The sequence below is a fragment of the Trichechus manatus genome, unplaced genomic scaffold (genome assembly GCF_000243295.1).
Source record: "Trichechus manatus latirostris isolate Lorelei unplaced genomic scaffold, TriManLat1.0 scaffold00148, whole genome shotgun sequence".
In the NCBI taxonomy this organism is placed as follows: domain Eukaryota; kingdom Metazoa; phylum Chordata; class Mammalia; order Sirenia; family Trichechidae; genus Trichechus; species Trichechus manatus.
The window spans coordinates 4,722,920-4,748,246 of NW_004444084.1; the positions used below are offsets into that span (position 1 = coordinate 4,722,920).

The window sequence follows — 25,327 nt, forward strand, 5'->3', positions numbered from 1 at the left end:
ATACTTAAATAAATTCTAATGGACCAGAAAGAGCATGTGCAGTCCATTTATAAAAGATGACTATTAGTTCGTCGAGCTTCCCTATTAGTTAGCTTATCTTCTTATAGAATCTTGGTAATTCTGACAATGCGACAAATGGGGGATTAAAACCAAAATTCCCCAATTAAATTGCTTTTACAGTGCTCAACTCTGTTCTTTGATTTTTTTCTCACAATTCCAATTGACCTGCTATTAAAAGAAAATACATGAGAATAACTGAGGGCATAATTTAGCCTCCAATATACAATGCATGTTCTATCTCATTACATGAAATATGAATAGCTGTCTTCAATAACATCTTGTGACAATGCATGACTCTCAGTACCTAAAATTTTAAGTAACACAACATTTATTATTTCTAGAGAACCTTTTATCTCAAGATTTCTAAATGAGTCCCAAATGAATGTTAAATCCAGACATCATCTTTCATTCCCTATATTCTATTCTTCCTTTTGATCTAAGTACTGTAGTGCCAAAATTTGATTTATCTCCTCACATTATTCACTTGCCTGTCATTCAAGCTTTTTAAGATTTCTTTCCCTTTCAGTCAACTGCCAGGAATAACTTCTTTTATTCTCTCTGTGTGTGTGTTTTCCATTTTCACTAACATTCCTCTACATAGGCATAATGACACTTTACATTCAGAGGAAAAAACCAAAATAAAAAACGTCTTCTTTTTAACTCTAACCTCTCTTGTTCTCATGGAAAACAAACCTGATTCTCATACAAGGGCAATATGACATATTCTGGGAAAGACACTTAGCGGAAAATTAGGAGAGGCAGGTTCATGAATTTGGGCAAATTATTTTATCTCTCTTATCCTCAGTTTTATTATCTGTAAAATGAGAAGTTGGGTTGAATGATATCTAAGATTCCTTCCATCTTAAAGAACCTTTGCCCTCTCGGTATTGTGAAAGGCACTGAGGGGATTATGGTGTAATAAAATTATAAGGGTATTTCCTTCCCTGGAGTGGCTGAGGAACAAGTGGATTTCTGTAATATTTCAGTGGCTAATGGAAAATTACCCACTAAGTTTCTTTCAGTTAGCATTTTTTGACTCATGTTTCTTTAAAGAATGCAGCATGGCATTGAAAAATTAATGAGGTGACAAACAAAGCATTAGGGGAAGCCAGGTCTCTCTGTCAGTGAAGTAACTCAAACATTCTATTCTTCCCTGGCCACTGTGTTTACTTCAGCAGCTTGAAGATGTTTTTCCCATCAACAGTGCAGTTCTGATTTGCCTTCAAATAAATATGAGACTTAAATATACTTTCTCCTTTCTCTCTCCCTGTGTGGTTGGGAAAGAGTTATATGGTAAGCAGCGGGAAGTTATTGTGTAGGAAACCAATAACGGTTTTAGGGCAGACAAATATACTAAAAAAAAATGAAGTTCTAGATAGATTAAACTTACATGGTAAGACATGTAGCACAGATTTTAGTAAAGATAAATTTGGAAACTGCATCTAAGTCAATAGTCTGAGACTGTCTGCCTGATGTGGCAGTCACAATCTACAGGTTTTGGTGACCAATAAGGCAATCATTCAGAGAGGACTATTATTTCACACCTGGATGGCTAGAAGAATGGCAGCAAGAGTGGCAGAGTTCCCAGAATGGGGCAGATCAGATTTCAGGGGATGGTTTGAGAGTCGTTTAGGCATGTTAGGCAACAGCAAGGGCTCCAAGTGAAAGGATCATTCCAGAATGGAGGTGTAAATCATTCAATCCAAGAAAAGCGAGCCGTGCCCTGCACTAAACATATTGAAAGGATTATCTCTTCTAATTCTTGCAAAAACTGTGACATAGGTACTATTATCATCCCCTTCTGATAAACGTAGAAACTAAAGCTTAGAAAGATTAAATAAATTGGCTTGAATTGCCTAGCTAATAAGTGCTCTACTGATAGGAATAGGCTATGTAATTTGCAGTGTCCAGTGCAAAATAAAAACTGTTTTGAACAAGGGCCCTTGTTCAAAATTATTTAAAAATTCAAACTGGTGACAGCAATGCATTAAATCAAGCATGAGACCCTTCTAAGTATGCAGCTATACGAACCCACATGGGTCACACACCCAGGAAGCCAGACCTGTCTACCAATAATTAATCCCATCCCACCCACCTCATAGCTAATACTCTTGATTGCCACCATATAGCCTGATCCATTTTCTGTCAAGTGAGAAGCAGAAGAGTTTTAACAGAAATTTGAAACATTTATGACTGGAGATAAACTGACAACAAGTCTTTGGTTAAAAACAAAAAAAAGGAGATATATTACTTTATGAAATGTTTAAATAAATTACCAAGGGCACGAATGTGGATAAAACCTTACTGGGTTAAGTATCTTCTGTAATTGCTTTCTCTCACAGATTTGAAAAGCCAGCAGAAATAAGGTCCGGTGGTTTAGAACACAAAAGCTTACATCAGAACCCTGAACAACACATCACCTTCCTCCCCCACCACACATACCAACCAGATCTTTACTCTAGAGATTAGAAGAACGATTTCATGATTTCAGTACTTCATAAAACTAAAGTTTTAGAGTGCTTAAAAGTAATTTCAATCTTTAAAAATTATGGTTAGTGAGCATAACTAACAGAGACTTGAAAATGCCACTTTAAATGATTATTTATGCAGCAGATATGGGAGTGGTCGATAGATTGGACCAAAGTCATGTGCTCAATACAAGTTACAGTACTGTGTGTGAGTAGTGATCTGGCTGGTGGCAGGAGAAGCAAGAAGACACAAAGGAGAAGCAAGAAGACACAAAGGAAAAGCAAGAAGACACACAAGGAGAAGCAAGAAGATACACAAAGAGAAGCAGAGATTAAGGAGCAAAGATTGCTTCAAGGCAGGTGAGCACCAGAGTCAGATCAGTAAAACATAGCAGACAAGCTTTCTGGCTTGCCGGATCCAGGACAACACTGCAGTTCAGTCTCCTGGAGACCTGGCTCCCCTATCTGTTTTTGCATTTTTTCTTGAGAAAGCCCTGCCTCTCTTGTTGCCAGATGTAACCGTACAATTAGCACCCATTATTTGAGAAAGCCTAAGTATGTCTGCTTTTCATGTAAACAAAGGACCTGACACAGATATGAATAAACTGCATAATTAGAGTTAATAGCTACACACCAGGAGGGTGAAACTTTGTCCAGTTCACCATTTGAGAGGAAATGCCAACCCTGAACAGCTGTGTTTTCTAAAGCTGCCTGCTCATGAGAATCACCTGTGCACTAGGGAAAATTCTAGATCATAGGACCTGCTGCACCCAAATTTCCAAGGGTTGGGGCCTGAATGTCTGTATTTCTAACAAGATCCAAGTATGATTTTTACATTTGGGCCACACTGGGAAAAACTGTTAAGCAATGATCATGAGATCATGATTGTGTCCCCGAATTCAGGTACAAGCTATAGAAAGAATTAGAAAACCTAGACTTGCTTTATTATCTCCATTTTCATAAAAGGTAGCAACTAAAGAGAAGTACGTTCTTAAAAACCTGGACCTTCCAGGAGTGATCAGCAAATTTGCAAGCTGCAGTTTGCTGGAAACACCTGAGTCTGGAAAGCACCTTCGAGAAGACAGGGCTGCCAGGGGATAGGTCAGGTTGGCCAGGGCTAAAGCACCTTTCCTATTGTCCTGTAAATCACTATGAGCCCTGGGTAAACACTGTTGTTGTTGGGTGCCATCGAGCACTTATAGCAACCCGATGTGACAGGGTAGAACTGCTTTATAGGGTTTTCATGACTGTAATCTTTATGGAAGCAGATCGCCAGATCTTTCTTCTGTGGGGCCTGGATGGGTTTGAACGACCAACCTTTTGGTTAGCAGCCAAGCACTTAACTGTTGTGCCATTCCTATAAAACATGTTTGGCTGATCACGGACTCAAAGATGGCCATAGGAGGAGAAGGAGACAAATACCATGTACTATTACTAAAGAGGGTCACATACATAAAAATTGATCCATAAAATGAGACAAGAGGTCGGGACTTCCGACATAAATATACCCCAAGAACTCTGCAAGGTGAAAGAACCCAGGGTGAGTGGGGCCCCTGCGAGACCCAGAAATAATGCCGTTTACAGCCTTTACGTTAAAGAGCACATCTTATTTCAGTTGCATTCTAAGCATCAGTGCAGTTAACCAACTTTAAGGAAAGGAAGTTGGAAATCACTGCAGTAAAGTCAGGTTCACAGGTGCGTGCCCGCAAACTCCTCCCTCCCACCCTCAACACACACATACACACCAAGAGGATATCACATCAAATTTTAAGTGTTAATCCCAGTATGGGGGAGGAACACGGTCCTACTCCACACACATGATTTATACGATATAACAGCTCTAATGTGCTGTGCCACCCTCTAAATTTTTAAAACAATCTTATAATAGTGTCTAAAACCAGATAGAAACAGTTTGGAGAGCAAAGCTATAGCAAAGGGTTTAGTTAAAATGATTTACTTGTGAGTTTTAAACGGCATTAAGTGGTTTGTGAAAAGTGTTCTGATTTGTGTTTAATATGGATGGTGCTTAAAAGTCTGGGCACCGGAAAGGTGCACCCCCAGAGACACATTCACCAGGAAAATGCAGGCCTTAAATACAGCTGGGTGTTTGCTTCCAAGACTGCCTCTCTGAATATTAGCATTTAAACCACCCACAGAGGCTTTGCAGATGCTTCATTGGGTAAATGAGGAAGAGATGTGAATGCTCACACCTCGCTGCAGCGAGACTTTTAAATTTAGTGACAGTCCTCAAAAACTGGGTTGACCAGAGAATCAGCTTTGAAACTCACACGGAAGAAGTGAGCTTGAAAATCCAAGTTCCTTTTAGTTAATTTTCTTAAATGAAATAAACAAATGGAACTAATCATACTCCTTTACCACCTTCTGATTCAATTTCCATGCAATTTTAATTTAAACATGTAAGGGAGACGTCTCAAATCTTTATGTGAGTGATATAAGAACAGTCAGAAAACGTCCTTTTAACATAGCACTTTTCTTCAAAGAAATTCAGAGTGGTTCATGATGCTGTCTCCTCCAATCCTCGAAATACCCTTAATAATTCAGCTTGAACTATTACCATCTACACAGCATATTTGGGAGGCTGAGTCAAGGAGACAGGACAGGTAAGAATTGCAGAGGACTTGGGCATATGCACTGTTCCAAGAAATTCATTTAAAAATATTTTTGAGCTTCAACAATGTGCACAGCACCAATTTCAGGCTCTGGGGTTACTGAATACAATCGTGAAGATTCTATTCATGGAGAGAGACAGAAAATAGAAAAGTAAATAAAAACAAAAAAGTTTCAGAGTGTGCTAAGTGATTTAAAGGACACAAGATGTGGTGATGTGAGACAAGGTGATTGGGATGGGGGCACTACAATAGATATCGTGGGTCAAGAATGCCTTGGAGAAGGTGACTTAGATATCCAGAATGACACAGTCATGCAAATCTCTGGGGAAAGAGAGTTTCAGGCTGAAAAAATACGAAATGCCTCGCCCTGAGGCAAGAATAAATCTAATATATGCATAGAACTGGGAGAAGGGTAGTGGGGCTGAACCTTTTTGAGCAAGGGTAAGTGGGGAATGAGACAAGGACAAAGATGAAGGCAGCAGTCAGCTTATATAGGGTATCACATGTCATGGTGTGGAGTTTGCTTTTACTCTAACTAGAGGGAGAAACCATTGGAAAGTTTCAAAAAGTAAGCTGACATGATTCAAGTTATGTTTTAAAAGGTAACTCGTTACTGGATGAAAAATGTCGAATAGGGGGAAGGCTGGATAAAGGGAGGCCAATAAGGAGACAATTCAAGAGGCCAGGCTAGACATGATGTAGCATGGATTACATGGGTAGCTGGGGAAACAACACTGAGCAGGTCAAAAGATTTTATTTCTGTGGTGTAAAATGATTAATAATTGGCTGTATACAGAGTGTATATAAATAATACATATAAGATAAGTTAAAGGCAAAAGAAGTGAGTCAAGTTTCTCCTCTCTTTTTAAAGATGATATTTAAAGATAACATGTGAGAGTCCATTCCCGCCCACAGGTGAGGATAACCACTGGCCTACCTGACCACCACTGCTGTCTTTAATAACACTGACAGTAACGAGGATGGTTGCGGTCCGCTGAGTACCTTCCATGTGTCAGATGCTGCTTAATATATAAAATCTTAGAGTGTCAGAAAAATCCTGAATTAGTTATTATTGACATTACCTTACAAATTGACTCTATGGCAACTGACAACCACCTTACAAATGAGAAAGCGGAACCTCTGGAAGATAGTTAGGCAAGTTCAGTGTATTAAGAGGACGCATTCATTTAGTGTTTAAGAGCATAAGCTAGGGCCAGATTTCCTGGATGCGAAACCTGGCACCCCCAATTACTAACTGAATGACTGTGGTCAAATTAGTTCACATTTCCATGGCTCGGTTTCTTTGTCTATAAAACGGGGGTGATTCCAAAAGCAACCTTGTGAGATTCAATGAGTGAATACTTGTAATGCCCTCACATGTTCCTGGCATGCTGTTTGCCTGCAATAAACTTTAGCGATTGTGGTTATTACTCAAATCACACAGCTAGTAAATAGTAGACCAGGAATATCTGGGTCTAAAGCCAGTGACCTTCACTTATAGTAGTTCTATTTAGATGTTTATTTTCAATAATGATTATATCAGTAAATAATGATTATAATGAAAAACTTGGGTCCAACCAAACATCTTGCAAATAACAAGTAATTTTTCTAGTTTATCTACTTGCCAATAACAATCCTAAAATGGGAGGCCAAATATTTTCTAAATACTAGTCCAATTCTTTCTTAGTGTTCCCTTAGGGAATTTTAAAGGCACATGTTGAGTAGTATCTTATGTGAGAGACATTAAAAGAAAAGCTCCAAAATCTGCGTATGTAAAATGATCCATTACAACAGAGGAAACAGTAGTACAGAAAACTAAATAATACAGGAACCGTAAACATTCTACATACTTTTCTAGAAAAGCACAGACAATACCACAATCAGATACGTACTCACTCTCATGCTATTTGCCCTTAGCCATTTCTAGTCACTTGCACTCTTGCTTGCACACCCCTCCCCCACACCACAACACACAGAAAACACATTAAAAAAAATGTTATAAAATACTCAGTAATATAACTTGGCCCATAGTAGGTGTTTACTAAGGAGCCCTGGTGGTGCAATGGTTTAAGTGCTCAGCTGCTAACCAAAAGGTTCGAGGTTCAAACTCACCGGCCGCTCTGCAGAAGAAAGATGTGGCAGTCTGCTTTGTAAAGATTACAGCCTTGGAAACCCTATGGGGCAGTTCTACTCGGTCCAATAGGGTTGCTGTGAGTTGGAATTGACTTGGTGGCAGTGGGTTTGGTTTTGACCCAACATTATTCCAGGGCTTTGAACTGGTTCGTTCCAGTTTGAACCACTGCTGAGAATTCGCATATCCACCTCCAGATATACTGAATCAGAATCTACATTTTAACAAGATCCCCAGGTGACCCTTACATATAATACATTTTGAGAATCACTGCTCTACTAATGACTCTCAGAACTGGTCCCTAACCAGCAGCATTAGCAACTCCTGGGAACTTGTTAGAAATGCAGATTTTCAGCAAGGGTTTGAACCAGAACTAACAGGTTCAAAGCCCTGCATTATTCTTATTTAATCTCAATCTAATGCCACTGCTAGCTGTGGAATCTGTGGAGAGTGCAAAAGTCTGAATTGCTATGGGAGAATCCTAAACTCAAGCCCCCTGTTGTTTGTGATTTTATTTGCTTTGCATGGTATCTAGTGAAAAAGTTTCTTTCAAAAAGGCTTTGAGAACTTGGCATTTAAAATGCTCTTCTGGAATCAGGGAAGGAAAGAGGGAATAAACAAGCAATTTATAGAATACAGAGGCCTTGGGAGCAGTATAGTTTGAGAGAAGTTATCATGCATGGATAAATTCCAGTCTATTTTAACTAAATACATACTTTAAAATTAGAATTTTAGTTCATCACAGATGCATGCTATGTGTAACTCTCAGAACAATCCCACCCTCTCCTGCTCAGAATTAACCTCTTGATGCCATTGAAAATAATTCTCTCACTCTTTTTGTGTTGGTGTATAGAAATGCACATTTATTTTTATGGGTTTTGTTTGGTATCTAGAAGCATAACTAAACTCTCTGTATGATTCAAATAATTTTTCTGTAGATTTCATTTTTTACATATACAATCATACTGCTTGCCAATAATGAAAATTTTGTGCTTGCCCAATTATTATTGGTATTACAATTTCTTTTTCTTGTCTTCCTCCTCTGGCTAGGACTTCTAGTAAAATGTGGATGAGAAATGGTTATGGAAGGAACACCTATCTACTTCTCAGTCTCAAAGGAAATGCTTTTTATGTTTCTCCATTTGAAATTCATTTATTTTTTAAGGTACTTTACCAGGTTAGGAAGTTCCTTTTTCTTTTTCAAGTTGCTAAGAAGTTTTTAAAAATCATAACTAGATGTTGTATTCTATCAAATGTCTTATAATTCTTCTCATTTAATTTTTAATTTGGTAAATTTTATTGATTGAGTTCTATTTTGCTTCTAATTCACTCTACGTTCATGAAAGTGATTGGCTTATATCTTTATTCCTCATACTGTCCTTATCAGATTTAGTTATTAAGGTTATTTCTCTCTTTTCTACCCTATGGAATAGCTTGTGTAAGATTAGAATAATGTGTTCTTGGTTTGTTTGGTAGAATTTTCCAGTAAAAGCATTTAGGCCTGGAATATGATTTGCATAAAGTTTTTAGTTACTAATCTAATAGTGAGATATTTGGATTTCCCAATTCTTCCTAAGTTTGGGTAGTTATATTTCTATTTGTTCATTTTAACTGAGTATTAATTTTTTTGCCATACAATTTTCCATCATATTCTCTTATTACTGGTGTTTTTGCAAATTCTGATTTACCTTCCTAAATTGCACTCTTCCTATCTCTACATGTCAAAATCTTATTCGATCACTCTTACAAATGGTAGTTCATCCGAGAAGTTTTTCCTCATCTTACATCCAGATTTTATTTTCTCCTCTTCTGAACTCTAAAAGTTTTTTGAATGGTAGAGCAGAATCAAAATTTGTTTTGGATCAAAAGAGACTTGGACTCTCTTTCTGGCTCTGATACTTGATATGTTAGTGACTGTGGGCAATCTCCACATGACTCAATTACCTTATTTAAAACAGGGAAAATTATATTTTTCTTATATTATCTTATTTTAAGGATTGAAATAAAATAATACATTTTATTTAATTTTAATTGAAATAAAATGTTATGGATTGGAATTGTGTCATTCCAAAATACGTGTTGTAAATCCTAGCCCCTATACCTGTGGATGGAGCCCTGGTGGCACAGTGGTTAAGCACTATGGCCACAAACCCAAAGGTCGGCAGTTCGAATCCACTAGCTGCTGCTTAGAAACCTTATGAGGACAGTTCTACTCTGTCCTATAGGGTCACTATGGGTCGGAATTGACTCGACAGCAACAGGTATACCTGTGGATATAATCATATTTGGGAATAGCATTTTCTTCGTTATGTTAATGAAGCCACATTAGTGTAGGGTGTGTTTTAAGCCAATGGCTTTTGAGGTATAAAAGAGCAGATTAGGTGCAGAAGCAAGCAAGTAGAAATAGGGGGCAGATAAGTGCCACCTGGAGATCTCCAAGGAACACCAAGAAGAATGCTAGGGAAGTTGAAACAAGGATTTTCCCCCAGAGCAGACAGAGAGAGCCTTCCCATAGAGCAGGTGCCCTGAATTTAGACTTCTAGCCTCCTAAACTGTAAGAAAATAAATTTCTATTCATTAAAGACACTCACTTGTGGTATTTTCTGTTACAGCAGCACTAAGAAACTAAGACAATATATAAAATGCATGGTATTCGATAAATGGTAGCTATCTTTATTATTACCTCAAGTGGAACGGTTCTTTTATCCTGTGTTATAGTTACTTATGTATTACCTTTATCCCCCCACTAGACAAAAGGTTCTTAATGGGTTCTCTATTATTTGTCTTTGTATGAACTAGCACAGTTCAGTATATAGTAAATAAAAAACTTCGATTTCAATGAACTAAATTGAATTTAATTGTGTCTAGATGATGTAGCACTGGGGAAGGGAAAAGTGGAGGTACCACTTCGAATCAGAGAAAGAAAAACAAAAATATATTGGTACTCCAAGACCTCCAGATACAACTAAAAACCACACACACACACACACGTTTTCATAAATAACTCTGTTATTAGAATGAAAAGAGTAAGTAAGATGAAATTTCTTCAGCTTATCTTTTATAGACTTGATCCTGCAGGTTGCTTTTCATTGTAGCCGAGGGTATCTTTGTGTCTAATGCTTCAATTTGTTACCAGCCCTCTAATTCCTATTATGAATCAACACAGTTAAACTAAATCGTAACTTATGCAAAACTGAAAAGAAGTGACTATGTAACTCCCAGAACAGGCTACAAATCTCTGTCGTAAAGTACTTGTTTTCTAAGCATCCTCAGACTCTTCTCTCTTCACTATTTTATATTCACCGAAGAGTTACATGGGGAGGTAGGAGGATCACTCAGTAGCATGTACTTAGATGCTTGAATTCCCAAGTATTTTAGATGTTGTTTGTATTAAGGACAAATTAAGCTGAAAGTTGTAGTCTTGGGGGCTTTTGGAAAAGAAAATCCTTTAAGCGCCTAATGACTTGTTCCAGTTGTGCCTATGCGGGGAGCATAACCAGGCAAAATGCACAGCAATTTATAGTAACTGGGGTAAATGAACCATAGTTAGAAGTAGAATTTATGAACCGTTTCTAAACTGGTAATTAGCTAGAGATGTAAAGCCACAAACTGGAGGTGCTCATAGCACAAAAGAGCCAGAATTACTTTGTTGTTGTCATTTACTGCCTAAGTTAACCGAGTTTCTCGGTGTTATCTCCCTTCGGGGTTGAAGCTTGTTTTGTTATATTTAACAATTTCAAAAAGAGAAATAAAAAAGTGGAAACAAAAGACAGATTGGTTTTGAGATCAGGAAAAAAAAAAAAAAGTTGAAGATCCTTGAAGAGAACTTAAGACCTTAAGTTTGGGAAGAAGCCCTGGTGGTGCAGTGGTTAAGCGTTCAGCTGCTAACCAAAAGGTCAGTGGTTTGAATTCACCAGTAGCTCCTTGAAAACCCTATGGGGCAGTTCTACTTGGTCCTATAGAGTTGCTATGAGTCAGAATCTACTTGACGGCAATGAGTTTTTAAGTACGGGAAATAATAAAACCAAGAATTTGAGACTTCCTTATATGCAGGTCTTCTATGTCTAAATGAATGTCATTGATTTTCTATTTTAGGTTCATTGTTATACCTTCTAAAGATACTATTGAAAAGTGAATTATTTGAAAATGTGAGAATTCTTTTTTTCCTCCATTTTCATTCAGTTTTTTGGCATAATGTGAACATATTGCTATTCACTAAAATTTGAATTATTTTGGATTATTCATTCTGAGAGACTAAATTTAGAGATGCTGAATACCCCTCTAAACCTTACAGATGTATGCTGGGAAAGATATTAAAGCACAGCCCAGAAGCATCATAGTAACTCCATTTGGGGGATTATTTTGTCTATAACATTTGATCAACTATCAATGTATCACTGAGAAGACAGAGCAATAAACATTTCTTATGACTGGATTGATGATCTGTACTGATGTGGTCTAGCTTACCATAAAGTAGGCTGAAGAAAGAAAAATAAATGCAAGATGAAATTTTGGCCAGTGTGTTTCTTAGTTTCCAGTTTGGTTCCATGAGCCTGTCCAAAGGAATATTTGATTCAAATTAAGTTCTCTTATTTGGAAGATATTCTGAACATTTACGAGATGTGTGTGTGTGTGTGTGTGTGTGTGTGTGTTAAAAGTGCCTGTGAAATGAGTTATGCAGCTTTTGAGTATAGGCTGGGAAATTGAATCCTCATCAGAAACATCATAGACACTAAGAGGATTTCTATCGCTATTCTCCTTGCAGACTGAGATGCAGTATCACTGCTAAAGAACTTGATTGCTAGGATTTTCATACAATCACTCACTAGCGCCAGATTTGGTTTTAAAGTCCAGGTTTGCCGTTTGAATTTCAAAATGTTTATATCTGAGATGATAATATCTAACTCAGAGAATTGTAAATTGGTACATAAATTGTAAATTGGAACTACATTAAAAGTTATAAATTGACTTAAATTATTTATTCCAGCTTCCCACTGTCTACAGTTTCTTATAATTGTATCTACTCAAAGATTTCCAGTGGCAAGAAACCATAGCAAGATAGCCCTTTCCTTTGAGTAGGATTTCAATAGAGAAGGTGACTAGCATGTTGCAAGGAAGGTGAGGGGAGGGGAGGGAAAAGTGTGAGCAAAGGTTAAAAGGTGAGAAAACACAGGACCTGTTGTGGGAAATTGTGATTGTATAGTGTAGTTCAAAGATATAAAATTTTGGAGGTTTTGTTTTGTTTATTGACGAGTAAGAAGGTCAGAAATGAGAAGAAAGAGTATGGAGAGAGAATTGTAATTGAACAGTTTATAAGGCAGATCTAGACTGTGAACTCCATATTGGTAGGTACCCTGAACATTTTATTTGCAACTTTTCCTGGCATCTAGCACACAGCATATAGGCACTCAGAACTATCAAATAGAATCATATGAGATTCTTGCTAGTCATCCATTTTTGACAGACAACATGGAATTTTCATACAGTTTAAGTTAATATTTGTTAGATGAATTAAAGAATAAATGAGAAAAATTATGGAGGACCTTGGATATCAAACTGACAAACTATGGTTGTAATCAATAGAAGATTTGGATCAGTAGTTTCAGAAAGGGATAATACAATCAAAGCTGTACTTTGGGAAGATTCCTCTAGCTATAGGGGGAAGCATGATGTATATGGGGAGGGAGGCTGGGGAAAATGAAAAGCACAATTTAAGATGTCTGATATTTGAGAGGTCTGGAGTGCCTACTCTTTAGTGTTGGCAAAAAAACTGAAAACCAAGGGTAGAATGGTTAACCATAGGCTCTAATTAGATTGAAAATCTAAATTTTTGTTGATGGAGCCCTGTTCGATTGGCCTGTTATCTGAAGATATGGTAGTAGAAGACAGGAGTCTATTTGAAATGGAGCTAAAATTGAATTTCTAGGGTCATTCAAATCAAGTTTTCTATACCACATCTCTAAAAGACTAGGACAACCAGTCTGAACTGTTTTCAGAACCAAGTAGTTTCTACACTTGAAAATGCAGAAAACGTAGCAGGAGGACTGTGATGGTTAATTTCATGTGTCAGCTTGGCTAGGCGATGGTGCCCAGTTGTTTGATCAAACCCCAGTGAGATGTTGCTATGAAAGTTTTTGCATGTGTTTAACATTTAAATAAGTTAACCTTAAGTAAAGAAGATTATCCTCCATAGTGTAGGCGGGATTCAATCAGTCATTTAAAGTCATTAAGATCAAAAACTGAGGTTTCCTGAGGGAGGAGTATTCTGCCTGGAGACTATAACATAGACATTCTGCTGGAATTTTCAGCCTGGCACCCAGCATATGGATTTTGAACTTGCCAGACAATCATAATCATGTGAGCCAATTCCTTAAAATAAATCTCTCTCTAAATATAGATATCTTATTAGTTTTATTTTTCTGGAGAATCATGACTAACAAAAATAAATGACAGTGTTCTTCCCTTTGAATAGGTCTGTATCGAGTCAAATAAAATTATGATTAGGAATATATGCCACTTGGTCTTAAGAAAGTTCCTCCTACAAATTTTTAGTGTTTACAATTTGTAAAATACAGAAAAGCTCAAAAAGAAAATTAAAATTATCCATTATCTATCTCTTTTAAATAATTTCTATGAACAACTGTTGCTGTTGTTAGTTGCCTTCGAATTGATTCTTACTCATGGCAACCCTACTTATTTCCAGTATTTTTACTGTATTTGTGTACATGTCCTCCACATATCTGTCAGTTTGTCGTACTATGGGGGCTTGCGTGTTGCTGTGATGCTGGAAGCTATGTCACCAGTATTCAAATACCAGCAGGGTCACTCAAAGAGAACAGGTTTCAGCTGAGCTTCCGGCCTAAAACAGATAGGAAGAAGGACCTGGCGGTCTACTTCTGAAAAGAATTAGCCAGTGAAAACCTTATGAATAGCAGCAGAACATTGTCTGACACAGTGCCAGAAGGTGAGCCCCTCAGGTTGGAAGGCACTCAAAATACAACTGGGGAAGGGCTGCCTCCTAAAAGTACAGTCGACCTTAATGATATAAATGGACTCGAGCTTCTGGAACCTTCATCTGCTGATGTGGCATGACTCAAAATGAGAAGAAACCGATGCAAACATCTGTTAATAATTGGAACATGAAATGTACGAAGTATGAATCTAGGAAAATTGGAAATCATCAAAAATGAAATGGAAGGCATGAACGTTGACATCCTAGGCATTAGTTAGCTGAAAGGGACTGGTATTGGCCATTTTTAATCAGACAATTATATGGTCTACTATGCTGGGAATGACAAATTGAAGAGGAATGGCGTTACATTCATCATCAAAAAGAACATTTCAAGATCGATCCTGAAGTACAACACTGTTACTGATAGGATAATATCCATACGTTTATAAGGAAGACCAGTTAATATAACTATTATTCAAATTTACACACCAACCACTAAGGCCAAAGATGAAGAAATTGAAGACTTTTACCAACTTTTGCAGTCTAAAATTGATCAAGCATGCAATAAGTATGCACTGATAATTACTGGTGATTGGAATGCAAAAGTTGGAGACAAAGAAGGATTGGTAGTTGGAAAATATGGCCTTGGTGACAGAAATGATTCCATAGATTTCATGACAGAATTCTGCAAGACCAACGACCTCTTCATTGCAAATACCTTTTTTCACCAGCATAAACAGCAACTATACACGTGGACCTTGCCAGATGGAATATATAGGAATCACACTGACTACATCTGTTGAAAGAGATGATGGAAAAGCTCAATATCATTAGTCAGAACAAGGCCAAGGGCCAACTGTGCAACAGATCTTCAATTGCTCATATGCAAGTTCAAGTTGAAACTGAAGAAAATTGGAACAAGTCCATGAGAGCCAAAGTATGACCTTGAGCATATCCCACCTGAATTTCGAGACCATCTGAAGAATAGATTTGACACGCTGAACACTAATGACTGACGTTGTGGAATGACATCAAGGACATCATACATGAAGAAATCAAGAGACCATTAAAAAGACAAGAAAGAAAGAAAAGACCAAAATGGATATCAGAAGAGACTCTGAAACTTGCTCTTGAATGTAGAGTAGCTAAAATGAAAGGAAGAAATGATGAAGCAAAAGAGCTGAACAGAAGATTTCAAAGGGTGGCTCAGGAAGACAAAGTAAAGTATTATAATGACATGTGTAAAGTCTCGGAGATAGGAAACCAAAAGGGAGGAACACACTTGGCATTTCTCAAGCTGAAAGAACTGAAGAAAAAATTCAAGCCTCGAGTTGCAATACTGAAGGATTCAACAGGGAAAATATTGAATGACACAGGAAGAATCAAAAGAAGATGGACGGAATACACAGAGTCACTGTACCAAAAAGAACTGGTCAATACTCAACCATTTCAGGAGGTAGCATATGGTCAGGAACTGATGGTACTGAAAGAAGAAGTCCAAGCTACACTGAAGACATAGGCAAAAAACAAGGCTGCAGGAATTGACAGAATACCAATTGAGATGTTTCAATAAACAGATGCAGCACTGGAAATGCTCCCTCATCTATGCCAAGAAATGTGGAAGACAGCTATGTGGCCAACTGACTGGAAGAGATCCATATTTATGCATATTCCCAAGAAAAGTGATCCAACCAAATGTGGAAATTATTGAATAATATCATTAATATCACATGCAAGTAAAATTTTGCTGAAGATCATTCAAAAGAAGCTGCAGCAGTATATTGACAGGGAACAGCCAGAAATTCAGGCTGGATTCAGAAGAGGACGTGGAACCAGAGATATCGTTGCTGATGTCAGATAGATCCTGACTGAAATTAGAGAATACCAGCAAGATGTTTACCTGTGTTCTATTGACTATGCAAAGGCATTTGATTGTGTGGATCGTAACAAATTATGGATAACATTGCAAAGAATGAGAATTCCAGAACAATTAATTGTGCTCATGAGGAACTTGTACATAGATCAAGAGGCAGTCATTGGGACAGAACAAGGGGATACTGCGTGTTTAAAGTTAGGAAAGGTGTGCGTCAGGGTTGTATCCTTTCATCATACCAATTCAATCTGTATGCTGAGCAAATAATCCGAGAAGCTGGACTCTATGAAGAAGAATGGGGCATCGGGATTGGAGGAAGACTCATTAACCACCTGCATTATGCAGATGACACAACCTTGCTTGATCAAAGTGAAGAGGACTTGAAGCACTTACTGATGAAGATCAAAGACCACAGCCTTCAGTATGGATAACGCCTCAACATAAAGAAAACAAAGGTCCTCACAACTGGACCAGTAAGCAACATCATGATAAATGGAGAAAAGACTGAAGTTGTCAAGGATTTCATTTTACTTGGATTCACAATCAACACCCATGGAAGCAGCAGTCAAGAAATCAAAAGATGCATTGCATTGGGCAAATCTGCTGCAAAAGTCCTCTTTGAAGTGTTAAAAAGCAAAGATGTCACCTTGAAGACTAAGGTACGCCTGATCCAAGCCATGGTATTTTCAATTGCATCATATGCATGTGAAAGCTGGACAATGAATAAAGAAGACCAAAGAAAAATTGACACCTTTGAATTGTGGTGTTCGTGAAGAATACTGAATATACCATGGACTGCCAAAAGAATGAATAAATCTGTTTTGGAAGAAGTACAACCAGAATGCTCCTTAGAAGGAAGGACTTCTACTTCTTACATACTTTGGACATGTTGTCAGGTGGGATCAGTCCCTGGAGAAGGACATCATGGTTGGTAAAATACAGGGTCAGTGAAAAAGAGGAAGACCCTCAACAAGATGGACTGACAAAGTTGCTGCAACAATGGGCTTGAACACAACAATGATTGTGAGCATGGCGCAGGACTGGGCAGTATTTCTTTCTGTGGTACATAGGCTTGCTATGAGTCAAAACTGACTCGGCAGCACCTAACAACAACAACATAAGGGTATTATATATTATGTTGTAGCTAATCTTGGTGACCATTATTTTTACATTTGTAAAATAAAAATAAAATAAAATTTGACATCTTGCTACCATATTTATGACTGTTATTTAGCCTTTATGATTAATGAGTATCTGTGCGTTACACTCCTTTTGTGCCGATGTTCATAGTCCTGGTGTCACTCAATTGGTAATGTTCTTAATTTCTATTGTCTCTCTTCACTATTCCTCTCAGTGTTCCAGAATCATCTTCTCAAATGTTAATCTGGAGTTCAATCAGGTGCACAACCTCTAGTCAAATGTTATAAGTTTAATAGGGCTCTAAACCCAAAACCCATTGCCATCGAGTCAATTCTGACTCTAGTGCAGTTCAACCAGACTGAGGCAAGATGTCCACTATTCCCATCCTTTTATCTTATGAATATGTAGAAGTAAATTTACTCCTGGAAATTTAACAGTCTGTGTTTCTTCTTTTACTAAAAGCAGCACATGGCATTATATAATTTTCAAGGTTCATCGATTTCAGTATTCTTCATCTGTATCACTATTTATTAATGATTTCAAATCCTAGGATGTACGTTCTCTCTCACACCGGGCTGTCACCCATTGCTGGATTTATAATCTCTCACATGGTTTTAGATTAGTGCTGATGGGTGAATGAGGAGAGTAGCATCTTGCCATCTTAAAGCATGGCTTCCATCAGTGTGGTGGGGGTTCCTGCCAGCCTTTACAGTGAGGCCCAGTTTCTGAATCTAGTAGATATGGGCATAAAGTAGATATTGGTGGAATGTTCTTCCTGCTGGCTTCTCATCTTGACTGTGTTGTAGTTTTAAGGGGTCATCAATCATTTCTCAGTTTAGCCCATTTCTACTTGAAGAAGTGATTTCTCCTAGAGGCTGAGAATGTGTTCATCTGTATTCTTAATTTCCAGGTCTGCTCTGACCCTGTTTTTTTTTTTTTTTTTTCCTACTAGCATTTTAAAGGGAAGGTAAAGAAAGTGCAGGCAGATGCTTGTACAGTTAGTTTTCATCAAAACCTGGAAGGCAGCATCCTAATCCCACCATAATCAAGGTAAGGCCATGTCTTTCTTACTCCCTTAAGCTCAGAGGACCTATGGAACAGCAAGTCACCATCCCTGAGTATATACTGCACATTGTGCGTTGCACGTGGTTTGAATCTTATGAAGTCAGTTATCAACTTCACTTCCTTGAGATAAATAATATCATTTTGATCATTATATTTCCTTTCAATGCACAGATTTTAATTTAAAAGGAAGTCACCTGATGTATTATTGATCTATGAATGTTTCTTCTCCTTCATTATACAATTTATTAGACAATGAAGAAAATCAAGATACCTAGGGCCTACATTGGTTTATGTTCTTAATATGTAAGAGACATTGTCACGGAGGAAACCACAAAACAGCTTGCTCATTAGCAAACACAGCATGGACGTGGAAACAAAGGGACAGAAACAGGACCATAATTATACCCATGAATTCCTCTTCTTTCTTAGAAAAAGTAAGACCCCCTTTTCCCCTCAGTAAAAGTGTCCTCTAGGGCTTGCACTAAGAATATATTTTTCCATATGTCTTCAAGTCAGTGTGTGAGTTTGATCATTGCTGCCTAATAAACATGACACAAATTCCCACTAGAAGTCACCTAATGGGCACTTTAAGTGCAATGTTCTGTGTGCGTTAAATGAGTAAGTTGAAAACTTCGCTGTACTGAAGCTCCTTTGGCAAGCAAGGGAATATTGTAAGTAATTTTTTTACAAGTCTTTCCTTAGATTACAGTCCTATAAAAGAAAATTTACCCTATAATACTGGTCCTCCATAGGATAATTTTTATTTTCATTCAGGATTTCTTAAGCACTCATTTGAATTATAGTCTTATATCTCTGTAACTGGTACCCCTCTTTTGCCCTGAAATGAAAACTGGTGCTTAAACTACTGTGAAATTTCAATAATTGTAAATAATTTTTAAACATATGTGGCATATTCTTTGGGGTTCAATAACTGGTAGTTTATATATGTGCAGATGAAAGGAAACAAAATAAACTGTTTCTTTACCAAAACTATGTATTCTTCATTTTAGCTAAGATTATCTTTATCCACAAAAAGTACAGGAAATTGAACATGTAATAATGAAGTTTTAATATTTGTGCACTGCTGGAGTGTCTCTGGATGATTATATTTTAACAAAAGTTAATGGCCAAGTAATGGAAATAATGAGCTGAAGTGAAAATCCAATATGAGTTTGATGAGCAGAACATTCTGAACAAAAATATACCAGAGGAGAAAATCCCTATGGAACGTTTTACTTCCTAGTACCTCTAGAGTTTATTAGTTTTAGTATGAAACATGGATACGATTGATCAAGAAACCTAAATGGATATGTACTAGTGATCTTCAAAAGCTGTGAGAAAAAAGCATGGAGATTCCTATAAAAAGGAAGAAAAAAAGAAAAGCAGTAACACAAAGTAAAACAAAAACAACCAAAACTACAAAAGGCTTCTTTATTTTCTCCATGTGTATTGACCTATTTGCGGATGGCCTATAAAGTAACCACCGAACAAGTAAATATTCAGCCTGCTAGTACAGAAACCTATCCCAAAAGCACTGAACTAGTTGTAGGTAAAGGAGGGTGAATGTAAACAATGCCAAGAATAGATGATGAGAAGTGGAAGTTTACAACCCTGATGGACAAAAAAACAAAAAACAAACCCGTTGCCATCGAGTTGATTCTGACTCATAGCAACCCTATAAGACAGAGTAGAACTGCTTCATAGGGTTTCCGAGGAGCAGGTGGTAGATTGGAACTGCTGACCTTTTGGTTGGCAGCCAAGCTCTTAACCACTGAACCACCAGGGCTCCCAAGGAAAGTCAATTTTAATGACTTAGATTGATGAATAACACATTACACAGAGGACCTAAAAGACTTTTTAGTTCTAGAAACCAAAACCAAACCCAACCCATTGCCGTCAAGTTGATTCCAACTCATAGAGACCCTATATGACCGAGCAGAACTGCCCCATAGAGTTTCCAAGGAGTGCCTAGTGGATTTGAACTGCCAACCTTTTGGTTAGCAGCTGTAGCTCTTAACCACTGTGTCACCAGGGTTTCCTTTAGTTCTATAATCATTTAAATCAAGTACCTTTTCCCTTAATTATTAGAGAAAGAAAAGGGAAGGAATAAAAATTTTTGGAATTATTTACAATAGAAATTAATGCCAGTATTCAAAGATTCAAATGATTCTGTCATCATCACATCACCAACACCACTGCCATCATCATCATCATAATCATCATAACATCATCACAGGTAACATTCACTGAGTGCCTCCCAGATACCATACTTCCTAGATGCCCATGTATTTTACGTACAAAATCTTATTCAATTTCCATCACCTAATGAAGTTACTTTTTTACCCCAATTTTACGAATTAAAAAAAAATAGATAAATAAATTAGGCAAGTTGTCAAAAGCTTAGGATAAAGTTTTGACAAGTCAAAACCCGTGCAGAATAAGCAGAATACCTGAGTTCTGTTTTTATATACTGGAATATACTGTTACCATAATTTCCAGAAGAAAATAAAGTGTCATATGTTACTGACACCATATTTTAAAGAATGTATTATTTATACATTTGAAATTTTAAGTTTTAATACCTCATATATATATTTTCTGAATACAGTTTTGTGTGTTTTCATATTCTGCTTTGTGGACTCCTTTCAACTGTTATTTAAATCTTAGGCTACTATTTTAATATCCAAATTTTTTTTTTTTATATCCAACTAGATTGTATCCATCCTGAAACCTGAAACTTCTCAATATGGAAAGACAGAGTAACCTTCAAAGTAATTAATAAATGATAGAAATTCAATAAATATTTGAATGTATTTTCCAATAAATAAATGAACTTATGTTTCCACTAAATATATTGATTTACTTAATAATTAATTCATTCAAAAATATGCATAAGGTGCCTAAAATATGGACCATACCTTGGAAGATTATGAAAGGTTTATCAACATAGTCCTGCAAAGACTGGAAGAGGTCAGAATCTGGAACTTGCCCATTGGAAGAGAGATTAGAAAATGCCCAGTGAGAGAACTGAAACATGGTATTGTGAGCCCATCATGAATGACCTTTGGTTCACCTAAGTGAATATTGCATGAAGGATGATTAGATATAATTACCCAGGGATCTAACAAAGGAGGAGATACACATTGGTGTGAGGGTTGGAGGAAAGACTGTAGGAAGTACTAGGAGGAACAAGTCTCCAGTTTTAGAGGCAGGCATATTGGGTAGGTTATGAAGGTGAGAGTTCAGATACTTACCAGTATAGCAATGGAATTTAAGAACTTGGCCTCAGGCACCCTGTGGCTAGAATTGGATCACAAAGTCATAATCAGACTAACTACACGTTTGACTTGATGCTGAGTAAATTGAGCTACTAAATTTACAAACTATTTCTCTGTGACAATGGGAAGAATTGATTTCTGAGACTGGAGTAGAGTTTAGGAAGCCCAGGTGGCAACTAGGAAGAGTTGACAGGTATGGCGGGATGTACTTTTGTGAAGATTATGGCAAAATCATATATAAATAAAGGCTTCAGTTAGTCTAATGTTCTATAATGTGTTGAGACGGAGAATGAATGGAGTCCCAGTACATACTGTTGTTCATTGCATGTGTGATTATAGAGAGGCTCTAAGATTTAGACTATGGGATCATTTAATTGTCTGAGTCTGTGCAGTATCACAGACCCAGGCTCAGCCAAATAAAATATACTGATATTCTGAAGTTAGTTTAGCACTAATGAGGGAGACCAATATACTTGAAGCAGTAGCATTTACCATGACTTTTGATAGTGAGTATTATTAATAGACACATAATGCCTTAAGTATAACAGCATAATTGAATTTTCTATTTTAAAATGTATTCAATAATCCATATAAATGTTAATTTTTGATACTGTCTGAATAGAACGTGACTGTGGTTTCAATCTTACATAACCTTTGATGTAACATAATATACAGAGAACATTTCTCTTGCTCAGTGGGCTGTGGTATCTTCTCAACCATACCGCTCCCCAGAAATGTTAGTTACATACTGTAGTTAGCTTTATTTTATTTTCCAGTAGACAGAAATAGTGTTTATTAATTTTAAGAGTGAAATGCACTATACTTTTGGGTTTGCTATTAAGTAAAGAAAGCCTAGAGACTTAAAAATATAGATCAGCATAGCAAGAATGCTAAGTAAATGTAGCCAGGTCTTTTACTTGAATAAATAAAACACAAATATTTCACATTTCAGCCTCCTTCCTAAACAACACTTTGACCAAAAGTATTGACATATAGAAAAACAAAATGATCTGAGTTTGAGGTCAGTATGTTTTTTCTCATCAATCCAGGAGCTAGCAGTGAAGAGAAAAGGGAACAAGAAAACTGGTAAATTCACAAACAGTATTTTTCAATTTCTAGAAAATAAAAAGGTTTATTATGTTATAATGCTGTCATAGAAAACTCATAATCCTATTACTTTCTCAATATTTTTACTTCAGTAAAAGATACGTTGTCTGATATTTTAAACTCACAGTATGATGTCTGTGAAGATTTGATGGGGCACAGGTTTATGCACCACCCATAAACATAAAACCAAGTAATGCTTTTCAAATGGAATGACTTGCACTGATATGGTGTATATAATTGATGACATTTAAAAAACTTTAATACGTCCAGAAAAAAGGATAACTAAGCTACATAAATCATTTGTTCTTACCATACTAGGAAAATAATTTTCCTCTGTTTCAATAGGGTTTATTTTTTCTTTGCTTTTTTTTTTTTTTTCATATTTGTATGAGGCAGCATCCAAAAAAGTCAACCAGAATTTGATTAGTTCAACCACCTGGAACACTAATCTTGCAGTTTGTGATTTAGTCCCCCCCTCCCCCCAACTAAAAAGATAAATTATGTTTCAAAACTAGATTAACAATATGACACATGCCAATCCCAAATGATCACCCTTTCCAGGCAGTACCAATCCTCAGGCCTGAACTGAACCCAATAATTCCACGAATTATTTTACCTGTGATAGGTAATGCAAATCAATGTTGCTCAGACTTGGATAGGAAACAAGATATTCTGAGAAAATTCTTCAAATATTTCAAAATATTTAAAGGAAAATTATTTAAATGGACCCTAAAGCCGACTTTAATTATTTTAACTACATTATTACCTGTTGCCATTGAGCCAGTTCCAACACATAGGCAAACATAAAACAAGGCAAAATTTCCTCAACCTTATAAATCAAATGAAAAACAAAACTCTAAAACATAACTAAAATAAGCAGTATTATTTTAACATAATGGAGGATAATATTTGCCAAAGCTGAGTCACCGTTTGCAACACAAATATAGTAATAATCTGTAGAGCACGGGGCTTTCAAATTGGCACACGTAAACCACCATGTGAAGATGTGCTTCTCTCATCATTTGTCTCCATTTGTGCTCTTGAGGTGTCTTCTGGCTTTTACTTGCCAAAGACATCTTTACACATCAAATATTCCTCTGCATATTTCTCATTTGCCTATGGCAATCAAAGTAATCCTATAATATTTTGCATCAACATGACTGAAAAAGAAAAGGCAAACATAGGTCCAAATATCACTGGCAATATTCTATCATAAGGTGAATATATAGAAGAACCAGATTATGTTTATACTGTCTTTTATATTAATATTGAAATGAAAACACACCACTTAAAAGTTTTATAGGTAGCTATTGACCCCTAGTCTGTAGACAAAATGAGAAACTAAATCAAGTAGCTTAATAAAAGTGTTTGCTTTCTTCATAACCCAGTGAAATTCCCAGTTGCTGCTGAAACAACATGAAGGCAAAGAAGTTTAACCATACTGAAGTGGAACTCTGGGTTCTCTTTTTAGACAAAACTTTTTTGTATAGACCAAACTTTATTTCAGTAAGTGTATAAAACATACTTCACAATTACTGCAGGACTTTCTTGTATACTTTGTGTGTATCATTTACAACCTCAACAAGTCTGATGTTTTGAGTTTAAATTATGAAATAGACTTCTAACCTTTTGTTCTCTCTAACTGCTTTGTCTCCCTTCTTCCAAGAGATGGTTGGTTTTGGAGAGCCTTGGGGTTTGCACTCTATGATGACTTCTCGGCCTTTAGTAACAATTACTGTGTTCTTCAACTGATTCAGTGCGAAAGTGGGAGCTGAAGCTATTAAAAAGAAAATGTTAGTGCTACCAAACACCATGATAATAGCTTCTAATGGATGATTCATCAAGATTTTGCAACTTTTTCTTCTGAGATACATTTCTAATAAAGTCATATATCTACATGTGGAAAACATGAGCTCATCATTTAATTTATTTATTTCTTAATTGACAGATATTTAACTGGCTGTCCCTTCCATTAGCCGGTAATGGTTTCATACAATATGAGTCCACAGACAAAGCATGTTTAAAAAAAAAATGACATTATTTTTTCATGTTATCCATTTTAATTGTGAAAGACTAATGAGCAACTTGGCCAAAAGATCAGGGGCCAACCAAGGAAGTCTATGTGGGCATCCTTTGGAAAGGTGAAGGTTATGTGTGAAGAAGACAGTTCTGTGTCTTCCATTTCCTATCCGTGTATCTTAATTTCATATAAAATTGGATGTAGTTTCAAATAAATACAAATGAAATACTTTAAATTTCAATAACAACTTTTATTGCCATTATTCACATTAAGTCTGATCATTGATTAATATGAAAATTGTTTTCACTAGATTTTTATAATGATATTTTTGAAACTAAAAGAGAACTGAAAGATAGGTAAACTTGAGTGCTATATCAGAGACATTTATTTATGTCAATCTCACAATTTCATGGGCACTTCATAAGTATTTTATATCCATCATGTGTACCAATACAATGCATAGCACAACAGCATTAAAAAGGATTCTATGCATGCAATTGAGGTGTGCTAAGAAATAGAAAGAAAAGTGAAGAAACCTATGGGGAAAGTGCATTAACATTTGTGGTTGCTTACTGGGAATACTCATTGCTGTCGAGTCGATCG

At 36.6% G+C, this 25,327-nt stretch overlaps 1 protein-coding gene across 2 annotated transcripts in view; it reads right to left on the reverse strand.

Annotated features, from left to right (window-relative positions):
• Positions 1-25,327, reverse strand: part of CNTN5 (contactin 5) — a 1,437,272-nt gene that overhangs the window by 239,905 nt on the left and 1,172,040 nt on the right. For both annotated transcript variants that reach the window (XM_023740130.1, XM_004385875.1), the window contains one exon: positions 24,331-24,481. In XM_023740130.1, coding sequence (XP_023595898.1) covers positions 24,331-24,481 — 151 coding nt within the window. The remainder of the gene's footprint in view (positions 1-24,330; positions 24,482-25,327) is intronic.